This window comes from Coptis chinensis, chromosome 7, assembly GCF_015680905.1.
Source record: "Coptis chinensis isolate HL-2020 chromosome 7, ASM1568090v1, whole genome shotgun sequence".
Classification (NCBI taxonomy): domain Eukaryota; kingdom Viridiplantae; phylum Streptophyta; class Magnoliopsida; order Ranunculales; family Ranunculaceae; genus Coptis; species Coptis chinensis.
In genome coordinates this window covers 96,472,977-96,500,636 of record NC_141462.1, presented here as the reverse complement: position 1 = coordinate 96,500,636, position 27,660 = coordinate 96,472,977, and the positions used below count along the sequence as shown (strand labels likewise).

General features: G+C 37.4%; 1 protein-coding gene across 1 annotated transcript; it reads left to right on the top strand.

The window, feature by feature from the left end:
* Positions 1-56: 56 nt before the first annotated feature.
* On the top strand, positions 57-27,224 carry LOC147490313 (RING-finger, DEAD-like helicase, PHD and SNF2 domain-containing protein). The gene is given in 28 exon segments (XM_086570734.1): positions 57-195; positions 339-1,172; positions 1,268-1,474; positions 2,763-2,777; positions 2,779-2,822; positions 4,853-5,354; positions 6,814-7,014; positions 8,131-8,386; positions 8,840-9,080; positions 9,163-9,208; positions 9,210-9,239; positions 9,241-9,328; positions 9,409-9,966; positions 9,968-10,018; positions 10,661-10,827; positions 16,154-16,370; positions 16,467-16,493; positions 16,495-16,605; positions 16,607-16,684; positions 18,936-19,052; positions 19,256-19,498; positions 20,391-20,598; positions 22,777-22,994; positions 24,032-24,183; positions 25,230-25,377; positions 25,379-25,498; positions 26,381-26,660; positions 27,005-27,224. Coding segments are annotated over 26 exon segments (5,121 nt in total). The 5' UTR covers positions 57-195; positions 339-351; the 3' UTR covers positions 26,636-26,660; positions 27,005-27,224.
* Positions 27,225-27,660: the final 436 nt, after the last annotated feature.

Here is a 27,660-nt window from a genome sequence, read left to right as displayed (position 1 = left end):
AGAAGATGAAAAACTGATATCTAGCGCGCCGCTCTTATACTAGGTTTCTTGGGTTCGTATAATGTCAAAAGTACCCTTACAATGTTTCCTATATTCCCAAAACCCGTACATGTCATTCCTCATTCTGTTATTTTTTTTTTAACCTTCCAAAGAGCTCCTCATTTCCAACGGTAGCAAATCACTGAAATTACAAAGGTTTGAAACAAATTACTCTTCTTTCGAATATATTTGTATCAAAGTTTACTTCTTTACAAGTTTCACTTCACTTGCTTCCTTATTCTACTCAAATTTATTTACTAATGCAGCTTTGTTTGTTATTATTATTATTATTTTTGTAGAAAAGGAGTAGTGATGGCTAGAAAGAAACAAGCTAGACCTTATAGGTCAGGTGGTTTAATGGAAAGTGTTGATAGTGTTAAAGGAAATTCAAACAAGTCTGCTAAATGTGATGATGTTAAAGAAGAGGAAGAGGAAGAAGTACAAGTTGTTGAAACAAGTAGGTTTGTGGAGATTGATAGAAGTAGTTGGACGTCGGACGGGCATCTTGACATTGCAGAGGTTATTGTTACAGATATTAGGCCTAGAGGGAAGTTATTAAGTTATGGTTTGACTGAGGATGTGTATATGGATTCTAAATATAGTTTTCGGTTTCGGTTACGTAATGTAGAGGATTATAGTGAACGTATTAAGTTGGGTCATTGGCCTAAGGTGGAAACTGATCATATATTTTTGGAGTTCATAGATACAAGTAAAGTGGAGGATACTGAGAAGGATGATGTAGTGTTTTCAGGGAATTTTGATGGTTCAGATGATGGTGTTTCTGGTCTTGCTCATTTGGTTAGTCAGAAGATGGTGATGGTGAGACCAGTTAAGGAAGTAAGAGTAGTAGAAGATGCGTTGATTCTTACGATGAGAGTGGAGATACTAAGGAGTGCTTTTGATGCGTGTGATTCCCTTCTGGATGTTACTAGGCAGCCGTGGAAGAGGAGTATGGTCAGTGTCATGGCTTGGCTGCGACCGGAAGTTACTACCCAGGAGGGTATTTATGGAATTGATAGGTCAAATTTTGTGGATCTTGATTCACAGATGGATACAGACGATGATCATATTGAATCCAGAAGAAAAATGAGGTTCAATGCTGCTGATTTCTACGACGCCATAAAACCACCCAAGTTAGTATTGTTGTTTAACTTGTTAAGTTTCTGTTTTTATTTTCTATTTTAGTTTATTACATCCTGGGTAATCACCTTTTAATTCTGCGAAACAGAGATGCACCTATGCTGGAGGATGAAATCCCTGACTTGCTTCCTGAACTGAGACCCTACCAGCGCCGTGCAGCTTATTGGATGGTTGAAAGAGAGAAAGGGACGTCTCTAAAGTCAAGTGAAAGGGATCAAAATCAGTTCTTAAGGCCCTTATGTGTTCCTGTGAATTTCCTTTACACGGAATTACTAATGTTCTACAATCCATTCAGGTGTGACTCTCACCCTTTTGCCAATCGCTTCCTAGGACACCTTCTTCCTGACATTTTTAAGATATTTTGCATAGGCAGATTATAAGAGTTTTATTTTTTCGGATAAATATAAATATTACTGAGAAAAATAAAAGAAAAGAAGTGGTAAATAATAACTTGCTAAAAAGAAGCAGAGAACAAAAGAAACAAGAAACTACCATTCCCTTTTTAGTTTTTTAGACATTGTTGTCTCTTCTTGGGTCCAAATTCCCATAAAATATGTAAGAGAAAAAAGCCGCCACATTTGCTTTCCTTGGCAGGGGAACCAGAAACATATATTCTCCTCAATACATGTGGTGTGGTTAATTGCTATTCCTGATAAAAATGGAAAGGAAATTGTATGGCTGTATGCATTGTATTATGCATTGTAATAGTTACAGTGCCAACTGATTAGTATTTGGTGAAGAAATTTTGTTTTCAGTTCTCGATCAACTCTAGATATATTCAAAACACAATGCTTTTTTGTTTTCTTCGTTTCTAGTGAAAGATATCTTTTCATTTCGTTCCAGCATAGTACATGACAGTTCCCAAGAATCCCTGGGGAGTGTAATGTGGACATTATTATGAAGCCAAGGGTGTGCACGTCATAGGTGTCCCCGACGATTTAATCTTTTTTATTTAGGCAGGACATTTTTTGTAAGATTCTGTGACTAGCTAGGTAACCCTATTTGAAATTAATGGCTTGTAACTTAGTACAGTCAGATTTGATGTTATTGAGAAGATTAGAGAAATAAAAGAGACACTTTGTGCGTAGATGCAATTCCCTTTGCTCTGCTTTCTTGTATTTGTAGGATACCTCATCCTCTTTACTTTTGGATTGACTTTTATTATTATTGTTATTAGGATTATTAATCATTATTATTATTAAAAAGCTAAGTTACATTGACCCGGATAGGTGTCTTACTATCAGACACGGATACGAAGTGTCTGACACGGCGAAATATCAAAATTTGAGGTAAATCACATGCAATGTGTGTCTAATATGTGTCCGACACGGACGCGTGGATACGTATCTGACACGGATTTTTTTCAAAATATGGCGTGTCCATGTAACCTAGTTAAAAAGAGAAAGGTGTACAAGGACTATACGATCTTTTCCTCTTTATTATCATGTTGTAACATATATGCATTCTCACATCCTATCATTTTCATTAAGGAAACACGAGTACAGAAGTCGTTTTTTTCACATTGTTATCTCCTATGAATTTGGACTTACACTTTTCATGTACTTTGGTTATATAATTTCTAGTGGAAGCATTTCGTTGCCAAGAATCAATCTCTTCATATGTGTCTGGTGGAGTTCTTGCTGGTAAGCCATTTTTATATTGCCACAAACTCACAACCATATCATGAAAGTTTTTGAGATTCCAAATAAGTTAAATTTTGAAGTTAATCTTTAGTTAGAAATTATTCATCACTTCAACATCTAAATTTAATTTATTTTTTATCAGTAAAATTAGGATACATATATTGATAAAGGAAAAACAATTACAAAAAGGATGAGATATCCAACGACTACAAGTAAAAAAAAAAAAAAAAACTAAAAACAAGAAGGATCGTTTCCTAGGTTCCGCACTTCGAAACCTACTACAAAGGAGGAAAAAAGAAATAAAAACATCAGAATTAGAACATGAATGACTCCCATCTACACACAAAGTACTCAAAAGGAATGTCTTGGGTCTTTTCATGCGTCTTAGACCAGAAAAATAGAAAACCATTTATGACCATAATGACCTCCTCCAAAGATGCCTCAACTCTCTCAAAGTGTCTCTTGTTTCGCTCCAACGATAGTCCCCGTAAGATAGCAAAAGGAACCATACTCCAGATTCTCCTCCCCTTACGTGAGTGAGAAGATACATTCCAAGAGGCTAGAAGCAGCTTCTCCGAACCCGGACATGACATATGAATAAAAGCACTCCATGCCCTCCAAGAGAAATGACACAAAATAAGGGTATGATTCACAGATTCTCCATCAGACAAACATAAAGGGCAGAAATTAATCAAGGCTTCTTTGAAGCGTCCCTTTCGAAGGTTATCAATAGTTGGCACGTGACCCAAAGAAACACACCAAACAAAGAAAGCCACCCTGAGGCGGTTTCTGGTTTGAGAGTAAACATATCTAAGAGAGTAAATTCAATTTTTTATATAACTTGGCATCCAAAAGATAACTCTCATATCCTTCAATTCTATATAATTTGACATTTGGACGAGGAATCTAATTATCAAGTTAATTTATAATGGGAAGGATTATTGTGACACATTAAAGTGGCATACCATTTGAGGTACACAGAAAGAAGAGTTAAAGGGCTGATTTTTTGTGGATATGTTCTCCACATCATGGAGATTGTCCTTTAAAACTGATCCCCTTTGGATGTATCTAAACCAGTGTTATCAGACCCGGCCCGGCCTGGCGGTTTGACCCGGTAAACCGGCGAACAGGTCCCCTAACCGGGCTGGGTTTATGATCAGATCGTTTAAGCAATTGACCCAGTGTGGAACCGGTTAGCTCGGGCGGTTTTCTCATAAACCCAGCTGAACTGGACGGTTAACCAGTGGGCCGAGCCAATGCTAGTCTGGCTAATTCTGCTATTCTTAGTAAATAAAAAATAAATTGTTTATAAGCAGACTCGAACCTTGGTCCCAAGGAAACTCAATCTTACCCATCGACTCATCTGCCACTTTTCCCCCAAAGTGTTGCTGATATATGTAGGTATATACATATATTTAGTACAAGTAATGACCCACTGGTCCAACTGGTGACCCACCGGTTGAACCACTAACCCAGTGACCCAGTCCTTTCACCGGGTTGACCTCTGGGCTGGGTCTGATAACTATGATCTAAACCTTGCCAAAAGTTGTATTCAAGTTTAGCATGCAGTCCTTCCTGGAGGAAAAAGAGCAGATAAGCAGCAGCCGATGATGCAGCATAAAATTTATATTACAGTCCACAATAATTCACTTTTGCAACATTCTTTTGACAAGGCTAAACATTTTCAATGGGCTGAGTTCGTGTGAGGGTGATCTTCATCGTCATGAGAACATCCTCACAAAAAATCAGGCCCTCATGAGAACATCCTCACAAAAAATCAGCCTTACCTTTTCTTCCTGTGCACCCAACAACGCGTGTCATTTTTTGTAAACAACGCCTTACCTTTTATCATTATCATACACATTTTCAAGCATTTGTAGTTCAACTTTTGGACTCTGTCTTGATGATTACAACTATCAGTCTACCAAGACATGCATTTTCCATCTAACTTATTCAGTGGCGCTTGACGTTAATTTGTAAGTGCCTTTGGTTTTTGTTGAATCTGAGTCATAGTTTTGTAACAATCACAGATGAGATGGGTCTGGGGAAAACTGTTGAACTGCTTGCTTGCATATTTGCTCATCGTAAGTCCATGTCTGAAGGCACCACTGCATCTGAGGTCTTAACACAAGCTGCGGAAGGCCAGAAGAGTAATCTGAAAAGATTGAAGATAGAACGAGTTGAGTGTAAATGTGGGGCTATAACTGAAAGCCATAAATATAAAGGATTGTGGGTTCAATGTGATATTTGCGATGCTTGGCAACATGCAGATTGTGTTGGTTACTCACCGGCAAGAAAATTTTCAAGCTCCCCAAAAGTTTCTAAGGAAGGAGGATGTAAAAAAGTTCAATCTGGAAACTGTTGGAAAAGTTCAAAAAGGAAGGCTTCAAACATAGTTGAAATGGAGGGATATTATATTTGCCAGCTATGCTCTGAACTTATCCAAGTTTCTCACTCTCCAGTTCATACGGGCGCAACTCTTATAGTCTGTCCATCTCCCATATTACACCAGTGGCATGCCGAAATCCTTCGGTACTATCCTTCATCCCTTTAGTTTTTACTCAAACTTATTTGTCTCCCAATAATACATAATAGTATGTTGTCAGTGCTCTAGAATTATTTATATTATTGTCAAATCTATTGCAGTAAGAAAATAATATACATATAGTGACATTCAGAAGACGTATGAATTTTGAAAGACCCCAAGACACTACCCGGTTGAAAATCTACAACATGCACTTAATGACATACAAGGATGTTTTGCACACTTCTCTTTTAAAGGGAACAATGATGTTAAGTACCCACGTAGCAACTTGTTTAATATTAAAATCTGTGTAGAAACATTTTGCTCCGTGTAATCTCTTTTGTTCAGCTCCAAGAAGGCCCTAAACCAAAGCATCTATGTGGACTATGATTTATTGAAGAACTCTAACCCAAAGCACTTATGTGGACTCTGCTGTATGGAAGAACTCTAAATCTCTAACCTCTGACAACCTTAGGATGGATAGGCCACTGGAATGTATACAACACTTGTTTCATGACTACACCTTTACTAATGCTCTTTGGAACAGCGGTAGAACATGTATGGTACGTCCTCCTGAGAAGCAGGTGTAATTGGCAATGTCACACCTTAGAACCTACTGGAAAGCTTGTTTAAAAGTTGCCATTTAGTAGGAGAGATCTATGCCTATTGCTGAAGGAGAGAAGTAGGAGTCCAGAACTATGGCTTCAACGAGGATCCATAATTGCATGTCAGCTAAATTGTAATGTTTCAAGAAGTGGATATAACCACACTATATCACTTCAATCAACTCCCGAGACTTGAGTTCTAAGTTCTCTTGGCTAGCGGGAGGTGTTCTCATTTATATGTTCGTGGACCCTGTGGCCTGTAGTATTTTTAGGCCAGTGCAATACACAAGAATTGTTTTTATCATTCCTTGATCTTGCATATGATTGTTATAATTTGCAGTCCTATCAATAGCAAAATGTGATTTTATTCACTAATTGTTATTTTTTTTAATCGGTTTTTATAAAAAAATACACAAGATTTTTATGGGGGACCAAGTTCCCAGTTCATTTATGAGGATATCGGAGTAACATTTTCTTACATGTAATTTTTTTTTCCGAGAATGGTCAGTTTTTCGTTTGCATTCCCATTTAAGAAACCAAAATTCTTCAAATTAGCAATTTTTGTTGTCGAAAAATGTATATTATATTTATATCAACCTATTCTAGGATGTTATATTAAAAGCTATGTTACATGGAGATGCCATATTTTAAAAGCAATCTGTTCCGGACACGTGTCCTGTCCAGTATCCAGACATGACACACACACATATTGTATGTGATATACCTCAATTTTTGGTATTTTGCCGTGTCAGACACTTCATATCCGTGTCAATATAATTTAGATGAAAAGTTGGAGAGACCTTTATGTTTGGTAATATTGCAGGTTGAGCTTACATATTAACTATCTTCCATTTGCTTTTAGTCATACAAGACCAGGTTCTCTCAAGACTTTCGTTTATGAAGGTTTAAGAAGCGCTTCCCTTTCAACTACACCAAGCGTGGATATTAGTGAATTTGTGAGTGCTGATATAGTCCTGACAACATATGATGTCTTGAGAGAAGACCTTTCTCACGATTCAGATAGGAACGAAGGAGATCGCCGCTTCATGCGATTTGATAAAAGGTTATCCCACACCATCTCTACCTACCATTGTTTGAAATTTTAATGTGATTACTTTTCAAAAAGTTTTATTCTGATCTTATTATGGCATCTAATACATTATCATGCCTTAATCAAACAGGTGATCTTTGCACTAATGACTTTTCTTACTTTAGAGGCTTTTGTTTGCATTTAAATATTCTTCTTTTGGAAGTTAACTACAGAAAGGAAGATAATATTGGGTCTGCTAATAGTCAATATTAGAGCAGGGAGTTAACTAGATATAGTTGTATAGATATCAAGGGGCCAGACACGATTATGTAAGGGACAATTTCCTTGATTGTCTGACATGAAATCAAATCCTCAAGGTGTTGAACTTTTTTTCATTATTTATTTTGAACACAATATAAGCATGTCATGTGGAAAAACACTTTTTAAAGCATGTTGGTGCTCTTTTAGTTGGATTTTCTGAAGCTTGTACCATCTGCAAGTATATCGAGTATAACACAGTGGGATATACTTTTGGTACGACTCAAGATCAAGACATTCTGTGTGTAACAAAATGTTTTAATTTCATTTCATATATCAAATTCAGATTAGATTGTAATCTGAAGTCTGAACTAATGAATTCCAAAACTATATGATAGAATTGTTCATTTAAGTGATCGATCTCAGTTTGCACTGAGATTCAAGTCTTCAGATAGATTTTGGACTGTAGGGACGTACCTGGAGTCTTCATAATCATCAAGACAATTTTGACATTTATAGTAATCTTTCCAGGGGTATATGATAAAACTTCATGATGTTATCTGGGTGCGAAACAGCGTTGTCTAAAGTACGTAAAGCTTTGATATGTCTGTTTTGACAAGATGCACAGTACTGTTTCTCATCTTTTAAGTATGATAAGGAATATAATTGTTTTTGCAGCAAATGCAGCAGTATTGAATTTGGTTATTCGGTCCATTTCGTTCTTTTGACTATTTTCATTGGAAAGATACAAATATATACAGTTATCTACTTGATGGTTGTGCATTTTTGTACTATGCACCTGTGCCTTTTTTCTAGAGCACAGTGGAATCTTTTTATTCTGGTTCTATTTATTAGCCAGTTGCTAAGTGTATACAAGAGGTCAACTTGTAGGTATCCAGTCATTCCGACTTTGCTAACTAGAATATTCTGGTGGAGGGTATGTTTGGATGAGGCTCAGATGGTGGAGAGTAATGCGGCTGCTGCAACAGAAATGGCACTGCGTCTTCATGCCAAGCATCGCTGGTGTATTACAGGGACTCCTATTCAACGCAAACTGGATGACTTGTATGGACTTCTGAAATTCCTTACTGCAAGTCCTTTCGAAGTCCGTCGTTGGTGGGTTGAAGTTATTAAAGATCCATATGAGGTATGTGAATATCTAGTATTTTATTTTATTTTTATTTTTTTTCTGTAATTAAATCAAGTGCCTGCTTTATGGTCTTTAGACCATTCAGATTATCTACCTCCGTGTCCGTAAGCTTTATGGTCTTTAGACCATTCAGATTATCTACCTCCGTGTCCGTAATGGGGAAGAAAATAGTCTTTCAGATTACACCGCCTGAAACTGTTTTCTTAGTTTTATACACAATTATCATGATCAACAGAACAAGAGATCTGAATTGCACTTTCCCCTCTTCATTTGACATGCACACACTGTTCTATCTGTGATGTTTTATATATCTAATCGTGATCGTGTATTTTTCAACTATGAATGTATAATTTGCCAGAATTGTTGAAATGGCAGAGTTTATTGTCCTCTCTCTTTCCAATGTGGCTGATTGTGACCACAATTTCCTTACTTTACACCTTTCTTTTTTAGAGAAGAGATGCAGGAGCCATTGAATTTGCACACAAGTTCTTTAAGAATATCATGTGGCGGTCAATGAAAGTACAAGTGGCAGATGAGTTGCAGCTTCCTCCACAGGAGGAGTGGTTGTGCTGGCTACTCTTTTCACCAATTGAAGCACACTTTTATCAGAAGCAACATGAAACTTGTTTAAGTTATGCCCATGAGTTTGTTAGGAGTTTCAAGGAAGGCGTTCATAAGAGGAAATTTGGAGGTATTCCATTACAATCATGCCGTATTGATGCTACCTACAGCAAATGTCAGTTTAATACTTCTCATAATTCTGAATCTTTCAGGATCTCAATCATGTGAGGCTGCAGATGATATTGTCCTTACCCATGTGGGCGGCAAAGTTGTTCCATTCACTCTTGAAGGCGCCAAGCCTGTTGTCATCCTCAAGTAGGGAATTCTGGATTGCGTTCTTTGCAGCATTCTCCTATGACTATGGAGGAGATTTTAGGGGTGAGTTCAGATAAGTACATATTAGTTGCTTACCTATATATTTCAGTTTTTGTGGTCATGCAATCATGGTGTTTGTGTAGGTTCTTGTTGGTAAATCCAAGATAGAAGGGGAGGAAGCTCTCAGGATATCAGTTATGGCACTGAATGCACTGGCTGGAATTGCTATTATTGAAGAAGACCTCCCCCGAGCTCTTTCACTTTATAGAGAATCCCTAACTTTAGCGGCAGAACACTGCGATGACTTTCATTTGGACCCTTTAGTGAATATTCACCTTCATCACAATCTGGCTGAGATATTCCCAGATAACTCAGGTAAATTAGATGAAGTCCAGTCAATGGATTGGAAATTCCTCCAAAATGCTGAAGAAATGGCTTTGAGATTGAGTGGAAAAAATAATTTTGATGAGCATTCTGCAAAAAGACAAAAGATAACCGATGAGAGCTCATCGCATTCAACTTCCAATGAAGGGTATCTAGAGCAGCAAGGCAAAAATTCTAGTTCTGATTTATCAATTGTTGGTTCAAATGGGGATGAAGTCATAGAATATGGTGGTCCGCCCCTAAATACAGGTAAATCCATTAAAGATTGTTTGAGATTAGCATCTAAGAAAGTTGAACATAAGTACTTGGCGATGCACGTTTTCCAAGCTATCCCAGGCTCAGCGAGAGTTTAGAGATATATATATGCAGGTACTATTCTGCTTAATTTCAATCTTTAGCATGTTTTCATGTTGCTATTTTTAGTGCAATCATACTCTTTGATCATGTTGTTTAGCATACACAATAGGATTTCGTTAAATGTTACATGGACACGCCTTATTTTAAAAATAATCCGTGTCGGATATGTATCCATGTGTCCGTGTCGGATACATATTGTATGTGATATACCTCAATTTTCGATATTTCGCCATGTCAGACACTTTGTATATGTGTCGGATACGGACACACTTATCCGTGTCAATGTAACTTAGGATTTCTGGATGTTGGTTAGCAACTCCTTTCCGAACATGTTCAAAATTTAAATACAGTGAAAAATGAAACTAACAAAGACATAATTCTTTGGGCTCCTAATGCTGAAAATTGATGATCAGAGAAAGAAATTGTAAAATGTTATCAACCACTCTGAAAGTTTGAGTTGTTGGAGAGGCACGTAACATTAATCTGTTGTGTTGAAGTCATTAGATGAAATTTTTCCCCAAGTTCCATAGAAGTGACTGATGAACTATCTTGTTTTCTTGTCTCTAAAGAATCGGCTCCCCACCCTAAATCTATATTGTAGTTTTTCTTGGACACTTTTAGATAGTCTCCTTTAGTTCTTTCGAATCTGAGTAGGTATGCAGTGCAATTGGTGACCTCAAAAATGAGCACAAAGCTTGGTGGTTAGAAGCACTTCATCATATAGAGAAGAATGAAGATTCCTCAAAGAAATGTATCAGCAAAGTTCAGGACACACTATTCGGGAACTTAAACATTCCAACACAATCTCGACTTGCTTCACGGTTAGTATTTGTTCTAGTTCATTTTATATTTATGCCCTAGAACACTGTCATGAGCATGTAGCAGCAATGATTCGACTGCCAAAAAAAGTGTTTTAGCCACTTTTCATAGTTAGAGAGAATTTCAAAATAAATGGGCATTTATTGCATCATTCTTGTTAAAACAAAGACTACCTAGAGACCCAGTTTTTATTGGCTACTCAATTTCTTGTCTTAGTTTAGTTTATCTGTGGATTAATAGTTTTAGTATGGTATGAACAGGTTTAAGTTTTTATTCCGCAACCCCTATACATTCTCATTGCTCCGTAAACATTGTTGAATTAGTCCACCCTCCTTATAGCAAAGTTATCTGTTTGCACCTCTGTGTGCTCGTCTTAGTGAATTCACTCAATTCAGATATCAACGCTTACCCCTACTGGAAGCATCAAATTTCTCACCAGGAAATGATTCAAATGAGTAATGATCTTATATATTTGTGTCTACACATATGTAAACATACATATATGCATATGCTTTACTTATCGACCTTGGTGATAGATCCACCTACCTATTCTTTGTTTAGTTTTCTATTTTTTTTCCCTCTTCTCTTAAAGCTTTTGTGATGCAATCACAATTACAATCACGAAATTCAACGAATTCTCAACTAATAATGAAACCAACTCAATCCAACTATATTGGTCAAAGTCCTACAAGTCCTTATATAGGAAAACAACTGCTAAATCTATTGAAACTCTCTAAATTCGAAAATAAACATAACGCCAAAATACCCTTATATTAAATAACCTCAAATTAGTAACTAAACCTTATTCTAAGAATCCCTAACCATATAGAATCCATTATGTGACTCACTTAACAATGTGAATTCTAAATCACATCATTCTCTACCACTTGAAGAACTCGTCTCTGGCGAGTTAGAAGTCTTCTTGGATCTCCAATCACTGGGACAATGAGGCAGATAAGCATTCTTCCTAGCTTTAGCAAGCTCAATTTGATTGCACAGTGTGAAGACACACGACCTTAAGAATTATGATAAGTTTGCTCCCATGCACGATAAACAACAAGCTCGGATACGTCCCAAGTGGTGCCTAAAACCAAGTCACATGCTTCAAGATCACACACATGACAAATAACATATTTACTAAAATCGCTCATGCGAACACCAACTGTCTCTATTAGCTCCTCAAAATCCCTAACTTGGAAAAAATGCACTTTCTGCGTCGATGGTGTAGGACGCAAAATCAAAGAATTGCTTGTACATAATCCAAAATCACATGAGAAAGACAAGGACAAGTCTTAAAAATCAGTTGATTATATAAAGTAGCACTGTCTGAAAACATTACCACTTGTAGACTTTGTATTAGGCGAAATATGTGCCATAAATATAGGCAATCCTTTATCTGCTGGAGTAAGGATTCCTTTTGGTGCATCTTCTGACTCTTCATCTTTCATCTCAAGTTGAGGTGTCTCCATGTTAATAAGAACTGGTTCTTAGGATTGGCTTGAACATGACCCTCTTGACCACAACTGTAACACTTAACAATATTCTTAGGAGCTGCGATAGTGGGTATGTAAGATGACATAGATGAAAGGCAGCTCATTTTCTTCTCAGACTCACATTCAAAACTGTAAACTTCGTCCAGTGTATATAATCCGTACATTGACTAAATCATAGTGAATGCTTGCCCTAAGATCATGTAGAGATAACGACGAATGCGGACCTCCTTACAATCCGCCCACAAATTTTGATAGGCAAACACATATCCTATCGTGGAAATCCATTCAAGACATACCTAGGATTCTAGTATACTCGTAAACTCTAGAATATCAACCTTAGGCTTGAATGCATACCCAGATTAAGTGGAGGACGATTCACAATATCTCATAGAGGTGAGTTCTCTCTTCTAGATTCCTTCCCAATTGGTCGGTAAATGTGTATCGGGGGAGAAGTTGTCAAATCCACTTTCAGTTTCTCAAAATTTTCATCTAAAACACTAAACTCCAATTCTCATCATAACTTGAAATTTTCTCAATTATGTCATTCAAATTATTTTCTTAAGCTCAAACTTCATGTTAAGTTATTTGATTGTTGTAGCCATGAAACAATTTTTTTTTTCCAAAAAAGCTTGAATAAAAGATAATAGGGATTGTTGTGATATGGCGGTCTGACTAATAACTTTGGTATTGATTTGGTGGACTGAATTTGGGAATCTAAATGGAACTAAATAGTATATGGACTAGTTACTTGACAGATTTGGGTGGGGTTTGAATAATTGAATTAAAATGATGCGTGCTGGTTTGCGGTTGCTGGGCTTAATGAATGGGTGAGGGCAGCCAGGCAGAGTATTGAATCTGAACAATGAAATTGATGACTAAAGGGCCTTAGTAATAGGTGGATTGTTATGTTCTATTTGTGAACTGGCCTTAAGTTATAAAAGATGATATGGGCTTGGTTTATGAACAAGAACAGTGGCGGAGCTATGTGCAGGGAAGGTAGGGCACGACCCCTTGAACTCATGAGAAAAAAAAATAGTAGTACTATACAATTGGCCCTCAGACCACAATTGAATAAAAAGAAATAACTAATAGTTGAGGCCCACATTTTTCTCATTCTCATTCTCGTAAGAACCGAAACCAACAACTCAATTACAAGCCTACAACCCATCGATACATCATACATCACCTGATCACCGATCACGTCAAATCAAACCGGAATTACCCAAGGAGCTCTAATAGTTCCAGGTTCAACATTTTAATACATTCAAAACCTAAATTTCTTTATGTAAAATCAAATTAAATTCCTAATTTGTTATTGCTGTTTCTTTATTAATTTGTCGACATGTCATCACTAGCCACTTCGTGCTAGGCCCTTGAGGAAATTCTTGGCCAGCCACTGAGCAAGAATGGGCATGGACTAAACAAAACATATGGACAAGTGGTGACACTTTTATAAAAGGGAATAAAAAACACGAGCAAAAAAAAGGAAGCATGGATAGAAGCTCTTACAAGGAATGGAAATTACGGATAGAAAAGTAGTATTAGGATGTATGAACAGATACAAAGACAATAATTTCCTTTTGTCTTCTTTACTGAGCTTGTGGTGTGGTTGGCTGTAGAAACCTTGATGATGGCGAATCGATCACGAAAGCAATTGTGTATTTATTTTTTTAACTCAAGAACAAATTTCTATTTGGAATCCAAAGTAAATTATACAAAAGATTTAGAGGTCAAGCGCGCTATAAATTGTACCTATGGATAGCAGAAACAAATCATCCTAAACACATTTTTATTGGAACCAGCTGTCATCACATTGTTGTGCAATACTTTTTACACCCTCCTAAGCAGCACAATAGCTTCCAGTCCCAAAAGTCCAAATGTATCAAACACAAATGGGATGAATCAGTGTTGGTTAGCCACATGAGCTTCCTTCTTCACTTGTATACCTACGTGCCAAACCACGTCATACAAAATATCTTGTACATGGTCATGCCTATATTTAGACTTTTTGCATTGTGTTGCATGGTCCCCAGAGGCGGCAAGGCAACTTTTCATGCATGCGGACATCATGCTGGCATATGCTGCCCAAGACCTTCCATAGGAATAGCAATGAGAAAGTCTTTGGCGTGATCAGACCTGAAGCAATCAACAACTGCTTTCTGACGAGTTGAAAACTCAAAACCCCTCTCAAAAACTATGATAATCTTGCCATATTAAGCTTCCACCAAGACATGCTGCGGTTTATAGGGGGCGCCAACGTTGAGGCTAGAGTATTGAGGTCAAAATTAGGAGAGTGGAGTTGTAGTTCTACAACAATGGCATTATCAAAGGCATCACCCATAGATGTACCATTGCGACTTCTAAGAAAATGATTTTGAAGCTCCTCTATTGGACTCGTGAGGCTACAAATGCAAAACTGATGAGATTTGTTGCAGAATAGATGCAGAGACCAGCATGGCGTAATGGAAGTGTAGACAGGCACCATTGGAGGTCACCAAATACAGGGCATCAGATGTTATAATGCCTTGAAGAGTTGAGCAAAGGTCGTGATAAAAAAGCTAGCTGCTTCTATAAAATATGATGGTGGACAAGTACGGAGGGCAAAGACCAGTTTTGATGACCCCCCACATGCTCGTAACAGTGCCAGTTCACGTTGCGGGTCCTTTAGCTAAGCTAATAGATTCGTTAGTTCCAAAGTTTTCTCAACTCGTTTGTGGACAAGACCCCGTGATGAATGACATGTCAGTACTGACTACCACTCAAAGCAGCGGGACTTCGAGATGAAGACAGAGATATATTAGGTGGGAAGAGAACATGATTAGAGCATCGAGGATCCACTGATGGCCAGAAAATCTACGTCCTAGCCATGTTAAGGACTAGCCCTAATGACGGCCCAGGTTCCTCAATAATGCTTAAAGTTGTCGATATTTGCTAAGCGTCACCAATCAGAGTCCTATCATCTAAGTATCATACCTGGAGCTCTAACTGAGACTGGATATGCAACACAAGTCGATGTAGGACTAGTGCAAAAAAAAGAGCCTAATGGATCACCCTGCTAGATTCCTGCTACTGATAATATGTGATCATGCTCCAAATATAGCCTCGCGGGCTGGCTGTACAAGTATTCTACCCATAGAGCAATAGCTGGACACCGAATATGAACCTCTCTCAGCATGGTTGCTCGAAGCATTCTTAAAATTCACAAGCGACACAGTGAAAGTCGAGTTCTCCTTCTTGTCATTATTTAACTGGTTAACAACATGCAAACTTGCTTCTACCTCATAAAAGCATTTTTTTTTTCTGAATTTTTTCTGCCTTCTTGAATATTAAGAACAAACAAGCAAGACCTACCTTCAAGACATATAAGCCTTGAAATCTGGCTCCGATACCAAATTGATACCATCGCAATTGCAAACACAAAAATTCATACAAGTTTTACATAGGAAAACAACTTCTAAATAAATTAAAACTCTTTAAATTCGGAATTAAAAATAGTCACAAAATACCCTTATACTAAATGATCTCAAATTAGTAACTAATCCTTATTATGAGAATCCCTAGCCATATAGAATCCATTTAACGATGTGAAACCCTAAATCGCATCATTTTGTTGTTTGATGGTACTATAGAAGTTATGTTCTTTATATTTCTAATGATGGAATATCGAATTTTGGAAAAATTCAAAGCTTTACAAGGAAAGCACCCTTGTTTGTAGCTTGTGTTATGGTACATATTTCTTATATAATTTTTTGTGCAGTAATTTTTCAAAGAAAAGCAAGTTTTATGCAGTATGTTGTACGAATCTATAATATTATTTATCGGGATTTTGATTCAGATTTCGAAGTATAAGTGGCTTGAAGTATGTCATCCAGAGTAGCTTGGATTCATTGGAATCCTCCAGAGTAATGCTAATTGAACGCATTCTCGAAATTGACAAGACAATGGAGAAACCAAGGGATGAAGATATTTTACTTGTGAGATACTGTGGAAGTTGCCAAGATAATGGTAAAGGTCCTATATGTGTTCGATGTGAATTGCGCAGCTTATTTCAGGTTAGCTAATTGATTTTTTTACTTCCACTTTGCTAATTGACTTATAGATTATGTTAAAATTTTCTTCATAGACTCATATTTTTCTGTTTTGTCTAGTTATATGAGGCACAACTCTTTTATGTACAAAAAAGAAGGAAGAGGAGGACGTGAAATTGAGGTTATATCTGCTGAAGAGGCAGTGGACATACAAAAGAAGAATTCTGCATTGAATCAATTCCATACAGGTGTATCAATGCACCAAAATTGATTCATCTTCACCAGCTTTTCAGAGTGAAAAGATTAAAATGCAGAGGGGTGTGAGGGAAACAGTCAAGGTCTGCTCCTTATTACTTCTCTATTAATAGTTTAGATATTTTGAACTTTATAAACTGTCAAAGACTAGTTGCTCTGAAAGCCCAATCATTATAGTGGTCCTCCTACAATGTGTATCAAAGACTTCATTAGACACATGGCAGACACAATCACACAAACCTTATCACACAACAAAAAGGGTCGGAAACATGTCCAACAATACTGTCGCCAACAGGAATTGTAGATCATGCACACAAGGTAGGCACAATCTTATCCACATACACGGGTGGAAAGCACACACAACAACATGTGACCTACAATCCCTTTGATTTACGTTGTTGGTGCACCCCTCTAAAATATCATGCCTTCAATTAGGTATTAGTGTATATCTTTGAAGATAATGGGTTCAAGTCTGCTCAAGATTTGTTAGAGTGAAAAGAAAAATATCTAGCCGGACCTTGATCCAGCTACTGTGTATGACCCTCTATCTAGCTAAGTTCTTGTTGGATGTGCCCACCTCTGTGTGTGTGCAGTTAGCATGTTCCTGCCATGCGTGTGCCTGATTCCATCTGATGTAACTGTTGGTGCTCCTTCTTAAAGCTTAGACATCTAGAAAAACAGTCATCAACAAATTCCTCATCCGCAAGTATTAACTATCCAGAATGAATTCTTTCTATCTCTTCTCTTTCTGAAATTCTAATCCAAAATTGTGAATGGTGAATCAAAATTTTTCGATCTCTTCCATCTTCCTTTGTTCATTCTTTGTTACAATCTTCAATTTGTGTTTAGTTGTTTTGGAGACCGAAGAACTAGGGTTTGGTTTTACAGTTTTACACGAACAAGAAAACCAGGAGATATTATGTTTTTGAAGAGTAGTGGGATCATGATCCCATGTACCTGGGAGTAACTTACGACAATACTACGCCAATATAACTACATCTAAAACATAGTCTTTTTTTTCAGCCCAACCAAACATGTTTATGTTTTAAGGAAGGGTTAACTAGGATTAACACACTCCCCCCCAACAGATGGCACAGCACATCCACATGAATTTATCATCTGACGACACAGCGCTTCACCGTTAACCATCTGGTCAAGTCACTTAGAATTACTCCACTACCCTTCCCCATGTCAAATTACTAAAATAGCGCCTGATTTTATCAAGACCAAAGAACTTGGCATTTGAAGTCTACTAGTTTTTTTCCGACACGCCTCAAGATCCTAGAGGTCTAATCGAACGAAACAGCATATATTGAATTTTGGAATGGGGGTATTCCTAATTAACTAAAATTATAATGGGTTGGGGGTGGGGGGCTAGTTCTAATTTTAACTACTGTTTTTTTTGTGTGGATTTTACCAATCAAGATGCCAATTGGCTACAACTTGGAATTTTGTGCATGTGAGTTCATGTAATGGGTTGCTATGCCTATCTTCCTATTCCTAGAAAATTGTTTACTTACTGAATCCTTACACGGAGGAATACAATAAAATACAATGTCAAAGAAGTTGGACAGTATGTTGCATTTGGTCTTGTTTACACTGCAACTGTTGGGGATATGAAGCACAATTTATTATTGCATTGGAATAATATAAGTAAGTTACATTAGTGATATTCAAAAATGATGTTGCATTACAAATGGTATTCCTAATTAACTAAAATTTCAGTATGTTGCATTTGGTTTTATTACAATGTTACCATAACTGCAATATTCCTTATACTATGAGATCCCTAATCGCTTATACTATGAAATATTCCTTATACTATGAGATCCCATATAGTATGAAATATTCCTGTGGGATATTTCTTTTAATATGAGATATTCCTCAATATGAGGATCTGATCTAGTACTCCTAGCTCACAATTGTTTATTCTCTATAGTTGGCAAAGATTTCTGGGTCCTATTTGCTTAGTTTCAAGGTGCTCTGGGTTTGAGGTTAGTGGCAGAGGCGCCTGAGGTGTAAGCTTCAATCACGCCTCAATAGCAAACACAACTCAATATTTATTTTTATTTTTAAAAACGAACAATTCTCCATATGAATAAGGTTATTTTGTGCTTTGAACAAAGATTGGGGGTGGTGGTGAGAAGAAAAAGTGAAAAAATTTGAAAAAGTCAAGTTTTAAGGATCTTGGGTTATTCAGCCATTGGGTGTGTTAATCTGCCAAAAGGCTTAAGCTGCGCCTCAAAGCGTAAGCTTCAGTGTAAAAAAACGCTGCATTTTAGATTTTACTATGTATTTTGCTTTCCAGTGAAATTGTTAATTGTATGTGTGCAGGTTTCAAAATCTCCTTCAGAATTGGAGATTCTCCTAGGTGTTCTAAAGACTTTTTCAAAAGCTTGGTTAGGGAAGGATGGTTTGTTGGCAGCCACTAAGCATCTATTTCTTTTTGAGGTATCAATTCGTTCACGATCTTTCAATTGTTAGTTTTGTGTATTATATGAGTTAAAAAAAGGAAGAAGTTTGAAGTGAACTTCTCAATCTTTAGAATTTAGAAATGGAACTTTCACAATTCCGTGTTGTATTTTCCCCTAGTTTCGAATTTCATGCTGGATGCTCTATTTGAGTAGTTCTGTTTTCATGTTTATCTGGTTTAGGTTATGCGGAAGGAGTATGCTCCAGCAAGTACCTTGGCAACTGTTCAGGGACAACTTCTATTTGCGCATGATGAAGTAAGGATGTCGATCTCACGATTGCACCTAAGAGAATCAGAAAATGACACTTCTAGAGATGCTTTAACTCCGGAAGAATTAGTCGCAGCTAGTGTGCAAAACACTAGTGATAAAATTATGGGCTTATCCATGCTATCTCGTATAAAGGGGCAATTTCGTTACTTAAAGGTACTAACTTAGCTTAACTATTGCACTTTATAATCATTGTTCTACATTAAGGATTAGTGGATTACTACTACTGAGCTACTGTCCATGACTACTACTAAACTATAGGATCTTTCAACTTAAAACCAATTGGTGATGAGTGGATACTGTTATGCAAGGCTTTAAGTGTCTCATGTGGGACTAAACTAAACATCTCAACAACTACCTAAAGGACATTCCTCGTCTTTGCATTCTAGAAATGGTATGAAACAGAGCTTTCTCAGTCAACATTTTTCTTACACTCATACTCTTATCATTTAATGCTCTACTCCACATATCGACTCTTCTTGCCCATTACTACTTTATGTTCCTGGGTGGTGTGTTCTAAAAGAAGGGTGGAACATGTAAGTGTATCCCTTTGCCAATAGCAGGTAGTGTTGCATATAAAATTCTGATCTCCGGTGTAAACAATATCAAGTTTCTGAAACTGTGGCAAGCTTCATTTATGATTTACGACAAATGGTGATCATGTATTGGAGCACATGTGGGGTGTTCCATGCACCATAAAATGCTTATACAGAGGATTAGAGCCAAAATCATATGTCAAACCTCTGCAAATGATATATATGTATGACCAAAAGGTGTTATCTGTGAATGTCTAGACATGATTTCATTCGTGTCAGTATGGGATATTTTCTGTGGTTTTGTCAATTGGATGCGATGTATGAGTCAAACCTCTTAAAAATGACTTGTCAACTAGTCGAACAAAATCATTTTGTATAGGCTGTTCTTTTGTAAACTGCATCTACATTCACCTAGCGGAAATTCTGGGCTTTACCTATTATTTAGAGACTTCTTTTAGTATGTGCAAACTTCTTTCCTTGCAGGAGCACTTACTTTTAGTTTATTCTACCAGGGATTGGTTATTTCCAAACAAAAGTCGCAATTGGAAAGCCCTAATTCATCCATGCATGTAGATACAGATAGCTCAGCAAGCACTTCTCAGACAAGAGAGATAGATGAATGCATTGGCAAAGCTGATGATGAGGCCTGCCCAGTTTGTCATGAGAATCTCAGCGACCAGAGAATCGTATTCCAATGTGGGCATGTTACTTGTTGTAAATGTAAGTTCCTTATGTGCAATTTAATCATTTTGTTTACCCTCTGGAAATGAAATATATCTATCTAATATGCCTGCCACCCCCTTGATTTAACTACCATGTGATTCTTGCATCTTATGACGTGGATAATCTAACAATGTGACGACTGTATGGTACTTTATCTGCTATATGTTTGGATCATCTAGATGTGCTTGCTTAAAGTCAACAATGGCTGCTTTAGGCTAGTTTGGACAATGGGTGGGGCCGGAGGTTCAGGCACACACTAGTATTAGAACAGTTGGAAGGAGAAACTAGGCATTTTAAAGGCATTAAGAAGCTGGGAACAAGCATTTATTTGTCTGTGGAGGAAGGTGAGAGTTGTTAAATATGGGCATCCAACTCAAAACCAATTGGCAATGCGTGGAGCAGCCCCAGAACTTATATACTTTTATGCAAGGCTTTCGATATCCGATGTAGTATTATAAATCTCAACAAGAGTTACCAGTGGATCCACGCCAAAAAAGGTCATAAACTAAAGAATCAACAGATTTTTTATTTTAATCACCAGCACCGTTGCATCATTTTCTATTCTAGAGTATGCAAATGTAATGTGGATAAGAACTTCGAGTTGAGTGCCGGACAACAAAAATGGGGATGGAGAGGGAAGAGTAAAAGACACAAAAACTGAAAGGACATGTAGAAAGAGGAAAAAGAGTATTCTGGTTTCTCCTGTATCGGGCGATACACTTTAACACACGAAATCATGATAAATTTTATCTGATAACGAGTTTTTAAGACACATTTAGTTTTTTTTATTTTATTTTATCTAATCTTTGGAAGCCATCTTAGGTTTTAGTTTTGATAAATAACAACCCTAAGCAATATTTACTTACTCAATTAATATGTGTTATACATAAATCGCTAAATTTGGGCCTAGTGGTTGAAAATGATGAACATTTTTCATCAAACATTTCTAGTAGTGTACATGATAAAACTCGATTTGTTTATCTTTCTAGATAAAGGGCAAACACATTTAATATTATAAACATTTAAGTGTATCATACAATAGTGCGATACATGATACGATTCGATACTCGATGTGCTAAAAATGAAAAACGATATATGATGTGATATAAGAATTGATAACTATGCCGAACACCCAATATATGTGTTATGGCTGAATTTTATCGCACTTTTTAGGAATAACCGGATAACTTTATATTATACTCAAATTAGTCACATAAGGTATTTTGGTCATTCTCCCTCTTTCACCTAATCGTTTGTCGGACTCTTGTGCGGCTTGTGCGATATTAGCTTTCAGTTTTGGTGCTTTTTTCATCCGCGAAATTACTTACAATGCTTGCTAGGGGGATGTGTTTAATGATCTTACCTGTGTGAACTGCTTTTTGTCATGTCGATGAGGTGTCTTCTTACGTGTTTCAACATATCATCTGAATTCTTTTTGCAAAAGTACAAGCTACGTTCCTGGTGGATCCAGATTAACTCATTAGACCAACTCCAGTGGTCCTGTAAAACTAAAAAGAACAGTGAAATCAAGGTCCGTATTCCCCCATCAGTGCATTGACTGCATTCTCATATCCAAAAATTCCCCTATCTTACTGCATAGATGCAGCCAAACAAATATGCAGTATGCAGGAAGACTTGGAAGCCATTGGCATCCAAAACCAGTCGCCAATACCACCAGCGTCCCAATCCTCAGGTGCCACTGCCACTGGCGTCCGAGATATGATCTAATTACAGCTTGCTTCCTCTCTTTCATAATCTCAAATTAAAAGTCAATCAGACACAACACGAAGTAGTGTCCCCTGTTGGTGACTATTGGAGATCACTCCTCTTTTCCTTTATCTGCATCAACTGTTTATGAATCTGTTTGAGGATACAGGTGAATGGAGTTCGTCTTAGTAGATGAGTATGCTCTGCTTTATTTTGCTTCAGAAGACTCATTTTAGGAACAATGAATTGGTGGATCCTGCTCTGCATGTGCATCTTGCATATCTCGATTTTTGCTTCTTACCATGTATTATCTCTGTAATATTTCTACTAGACTAGACATGTATGACAGTTTTTTCGTGCTGGTATAACGAAGAAACTAAAATTTAAAAGACATAACTTTGAGCAAGACATAAATCATTAATTTGAAGACCTAATTTTCTTATTACAATTTCCTGTGCGGTGGTGCAGGTTTGATTGCAATGTCAAAGCATCAATTATCCCCTCCAGGAAACACTGACGATGAATGGGTGATGTGCCCGACATGTCGACAACGTACAGATTTCAGGAATATTGCCTATGCTGATACTAGACGAAATTGTGCACGTAAATCTAGGATACCAACTACATTCCAAGGTCATGAAAAGCCTGAAGCTTCTATAGATGTTCAAGGTTCATATGGAACAAAGGTTAGTCACCTTTCTTGACCTCCTCGTACTCATCAGTACCTTTGAGGATAGGTAGTGTTCCTATCTTATCAACTCGCACTCATTATTTAGTTTGTGGTGATCAAGTAAAATGCACCTCGTGTGTCATTGTTTTTTAGGTTTTGAGTTTGCTTAGAGTAAACTGCCACCTTGTGTGTTTTTCGGCATATGCCATCTCAAAAAGTTGTTTCACTCACAATATACATGAAAATCTGCACTCTCCGCAAACTCGAGTTTTAGGGTAGTCAACTATTTGACATGGTATCCGAGCTTTTGTTGTAAGAGGTCTCAAGTTCAAGTCTCTCCAAGTGCAGTTACACAATGGTGAGTAATCAGTGATTTAACAATGGTGTTTCTAAGTGTGGGTACCTGCACCTTGTTAAACATTGAAGCCTTTGATATTTAGATTTCTCTCCAAGGTATTTTTTTTGGGTTGGACAGAGAGGAAGCAGGATTTGAAGAAGACTGGGCAACGCTAGTCACTACTCCCACTGGGGGTAGGATGATTCTGTTGTTCCACATCATATTGCATGCCATTTTGGGCTTTGCTCTAACCGAAACTATTACTTTGTTTGCCCTAATAGGTGTGTGTGTGTGGGGTTGGGAGGGGGGGGGGGGGGTTGGGAGGGGTGTAATATTAACATTGAAATGATGGTCGTAATACTTATGTCTATTCGGAGCATTCAGGGTTGTTGCTAAATATGTCTCCCTCTAACAGCCCCAGCTTCTAAAAGAGGATCTGGGTGTCAGTCTCCAGTCCAACAGTAGCATTTAGGAGGGTCTCATTGGCATTTACACCAGCTTTAGTTGTCAGGATGTGTTAAACCTACTGGTGTGATTAGTTGCTAATTTGTGTGAGACCGAGTATTAATTGTATTGGTTCTCAGAATATTTTTTTCTATAAAGTTCCAGTTATTTGATTAATATACCTCTTAGACCCTCCATTGCAAGCGGTAAGTCTTTCTTGTCAACATACAGTCTTCGTAGAAGTCTGAAGTAAATCTTTTGTGTTTATGAAGATTGAAGAAGTCACGAGACGGATCCTTTGGATCAAGTGTATTGACCCAACGGCGAAAGTGCTTGTCTTCTCCAGTTGGAATGATGTTCTTGACGTGTTGGAACATGCTTTAGCTGCTAACCAAATTTCTTACATCAAAATGAAAGGAGGCAGGTTAGCGCTGTTCTGTTTTTTAAGTCACATAGATACACTGATCTGCACACTCATGGTCGGGTCGTCACTTAACAACTACAGGACATGCGACACTTTTATTTATGCCATATTAACTGCTTGCTTCTTGTTGTTGAGTTTGCTTGGACACTTTAGTGTTGAAGCAAATACCTTACTCCTTGTAGTTTATTAGTTTATTTACATTATTGAATCTTGTAGGAGTTAATTTCATATATCTAGTATTCTAGTCCCAACAACTTTCTTGATGAGTAAAATCATACAGAGGCAAACCTAACATATATTTGGCCTCACTAAGGTAATTTGCACCATATAACATTAACTGGGCCTTACTGTATGGTCTAATTTTTAGAGATTTCAATTTTTTATATTTTTTTATTGGTGAAAAGTGTATGTATTATATTCTATGTTACATGGACACTCCATATTCTAAAAATAATTCATGTCGAATACATATACACGTGTCCGTGTTGGACACAACACGGACAGTGTATGTGATATACCTCTGTTTTCAATATTTCGTGTATGTGATATATCTCTGTTTTCGATATTTCTCAGTGTCGGACACTTTGTATCCGTGTCGGTTACGGACACATGTGTCCGTGTCAATGTAACTTAGATTATATTGATTATTAATAATATGAAAAGTTTAAGGACTAGGTACCCTGTATAGATAAAGAAAAAGAGAAAAAATAAATAGTTTAAAGATTTTTAAATAGTGGGGTGTAAAAATCTCTCTGAAATGCATGAAAAATGAGGGAAAGAACATTGTTAGATGCTGCTTGAGAATAACCTATTTGCAAGCCTAGCTATTTACTTGCTCAATAATTCTGATTATTACTAAACCAGTTAACCTGTATGCGGGACTTGATATTTCTTGGAAAGTGATTGGTTGCTCATTCATCTTATTCTGGCCCTCCAGTCATACTTCTTGACTGAGGAGTGTAGCCTCTCGACCGAGAAAGAGAGTGTGGGTTTCCTTCGAAGTTAGAAAACTCTCTTGATTAAAGTATTTGTAACTGAAACTGCAGGAAATCACACTTAGCAATCACGCAGTTTGAAGGACATTGTGCCAATGAGGAAGGAACTGGCATGAGATGTGGCCAGCAACCAGGAACAAAATCTTTTCAAGTGATGTTACTCCTAATTCAACATGGAGCCAATGGCCTTAATCTCTTAAAAGGCAAAGCATGTCATCCTTATAGAGCCACTTCTCAACCCTGCGGCGGCAGAAGCACAAGCAATCAATAGGGTTCACCGCATTGGACAGGACAAGCCTACAGTTGTTCATCGTTTTATAGTACGTATATACCTCTTTATTCAGTTTGTATAGATCCAACCATCAGCATCATCCGGTCTCTATGAATATTAAATGCCTCAGTAGGGAAAGGGAGAAACATTATCCTTTATTCAGTTTCAACCATCAGCATCATCCGGTCTCTATGAATATTAAATGTCTCAGTAGGGAAAGGGAGAAACATTATCCAATAGAGTTGACATATGAGATTTGTTACCCCATGAAGTTATTTGATCAGTTTGATCTGGTTCTAGATTCTTAGTAAAAGGGTTTGAGCTATATTTCTAAAAATTGTAGGCTGTAAAATTCGTTGCTGAGCATAGCCTTCTAGAGTGACCAGGTTGTTGCTTAATTTAATAGTAGGTTTTGTCAAGAAGGCACATTGGCACAATGATGTATGTCATGAAGGCACCTGAACATGAGGTTAACACATTCCTAACAACACCCTCAGAAGTAGGCACGTGCCCAACAACACTTTCCTCTGCGCTAATGGTAGGCCTATGTTATTGTGGGGTATCTATGCCCGCGGCTATTTGATATTAGTCCTGGGAGGTCACAGATAGAAGTCTGCGGTCTAGGGGTAGCGCTAGTAGGGTTTTGTTGGGCATGTGCCATTGTGCCCACCCGAAGGATGTTTTTTAGTGGTGTGCCAACCCCTGGTGTGCTAAACGTATGCCTAACCCATGTTAGACCACAACCCTTTTTATATTCGTTATCATCCTTCTCTCCAATAGCCTGTGGTTTAAGAATATAGTGGTTAATGACCTAATGATTTCCCCTCTTTTAAAAGCTTCCAGAACTGCTTTCATATCATGTGTCCTGGCTATGTACTGGACTTGAGGTCGAAACTGCACTCTGATTTTTTCTCATCTTTTCTTATGGTAGATGAAAGATACTGTTGAAGAAAGCATCTACAATTGGAACAGAAGCAAGACGAGTAAAACAATCATTAGTGGAAACACCAAATGTCAAGATAAACCAGTTTTAACGTTAAAAGATGTGGAATCTTTGTTCTCTTTAACGACGCCTGTCAATCCACCGGAACGTGAGAACAAACCAACTGAAAGTTTAATGCATTTGCCTCCCACGGTTGCTGCTGCTCTCGCTGCCGAAAGGAGATGGAAAGAAGGTTTGGCGTAATTGCATAGACACTCATCCCATGAATGTGAGTATACCAAGCTTTATATATATATGCTTCTTTTGCACTTGTATGCACATTCTGCGTGCGCATATACACACACAAGTTGTTATCTTAGCATGAAATTTGATGCTATATACTTGCATGATTCATCATCATGATCATGGATGAGCAGAAACATAAAGTGTCGACACGTGAACACCTGGAGGAATGCCCGCACGTGTTAAAATTTGATTGCTAATTAGCACTATATAGTACTGAAAATAAAAATAAAATGTATGTGAAACTATTTAAGCTTGTTTGTGCCGTCATGTGAGTGATTATGTAGAGCCAAGGATCACCGAGATAACATTTTCTTCTTTGTGTTCCAGGACTTGGACTTGATGATTAATTATTCTTGCTCTTTGGTTGATGTTTGGCTGTGCCAGTGACATAGTACAAAATATCAAGATATGTGATATTCAATTTCTCAATATGTATTGTGGATATATTTCTTTTTAGAAATATTTAATATTATTTCACATATAAATATTGTGGATATATCTAAAATATCGATATTGATATCAATATTGTGGGCTCTCTCTTCACACTGATGCTTAGGGGTGTAAAAACGGCCCTCAAGCCCTCGGCCCGCCCGACCCAACCCGGCCCATAGACAAAAAAAACTCTCAAATTTAAGCCCGCATGCAATTTGAGGGCAGGGCAGGCCCGACCCTCATGTTTTGAGGGGAGGGTAAGGGCCTAGATATGGAAACATGAGGGTGCCCCTCACCGAGACCCTCTAAAGCCCTCACAAAGCCGTATTAAAGCCCCTCATTGATATTTAGATTTTCTAAACAAAATTACATTATAATACCTTTAGGGTTTTAAGTTTTACTTATTATTACATAGGGTAGAAATGTAAATTTCAAGTATAGTAGTTGATATAATAAAGTTCAGAATGAAGGTTCTCTCTCTTGTAATGAATATATTGTTAGAATATGTGAATATATTCATGGGATACACTGTTGTATTATATGGATATATC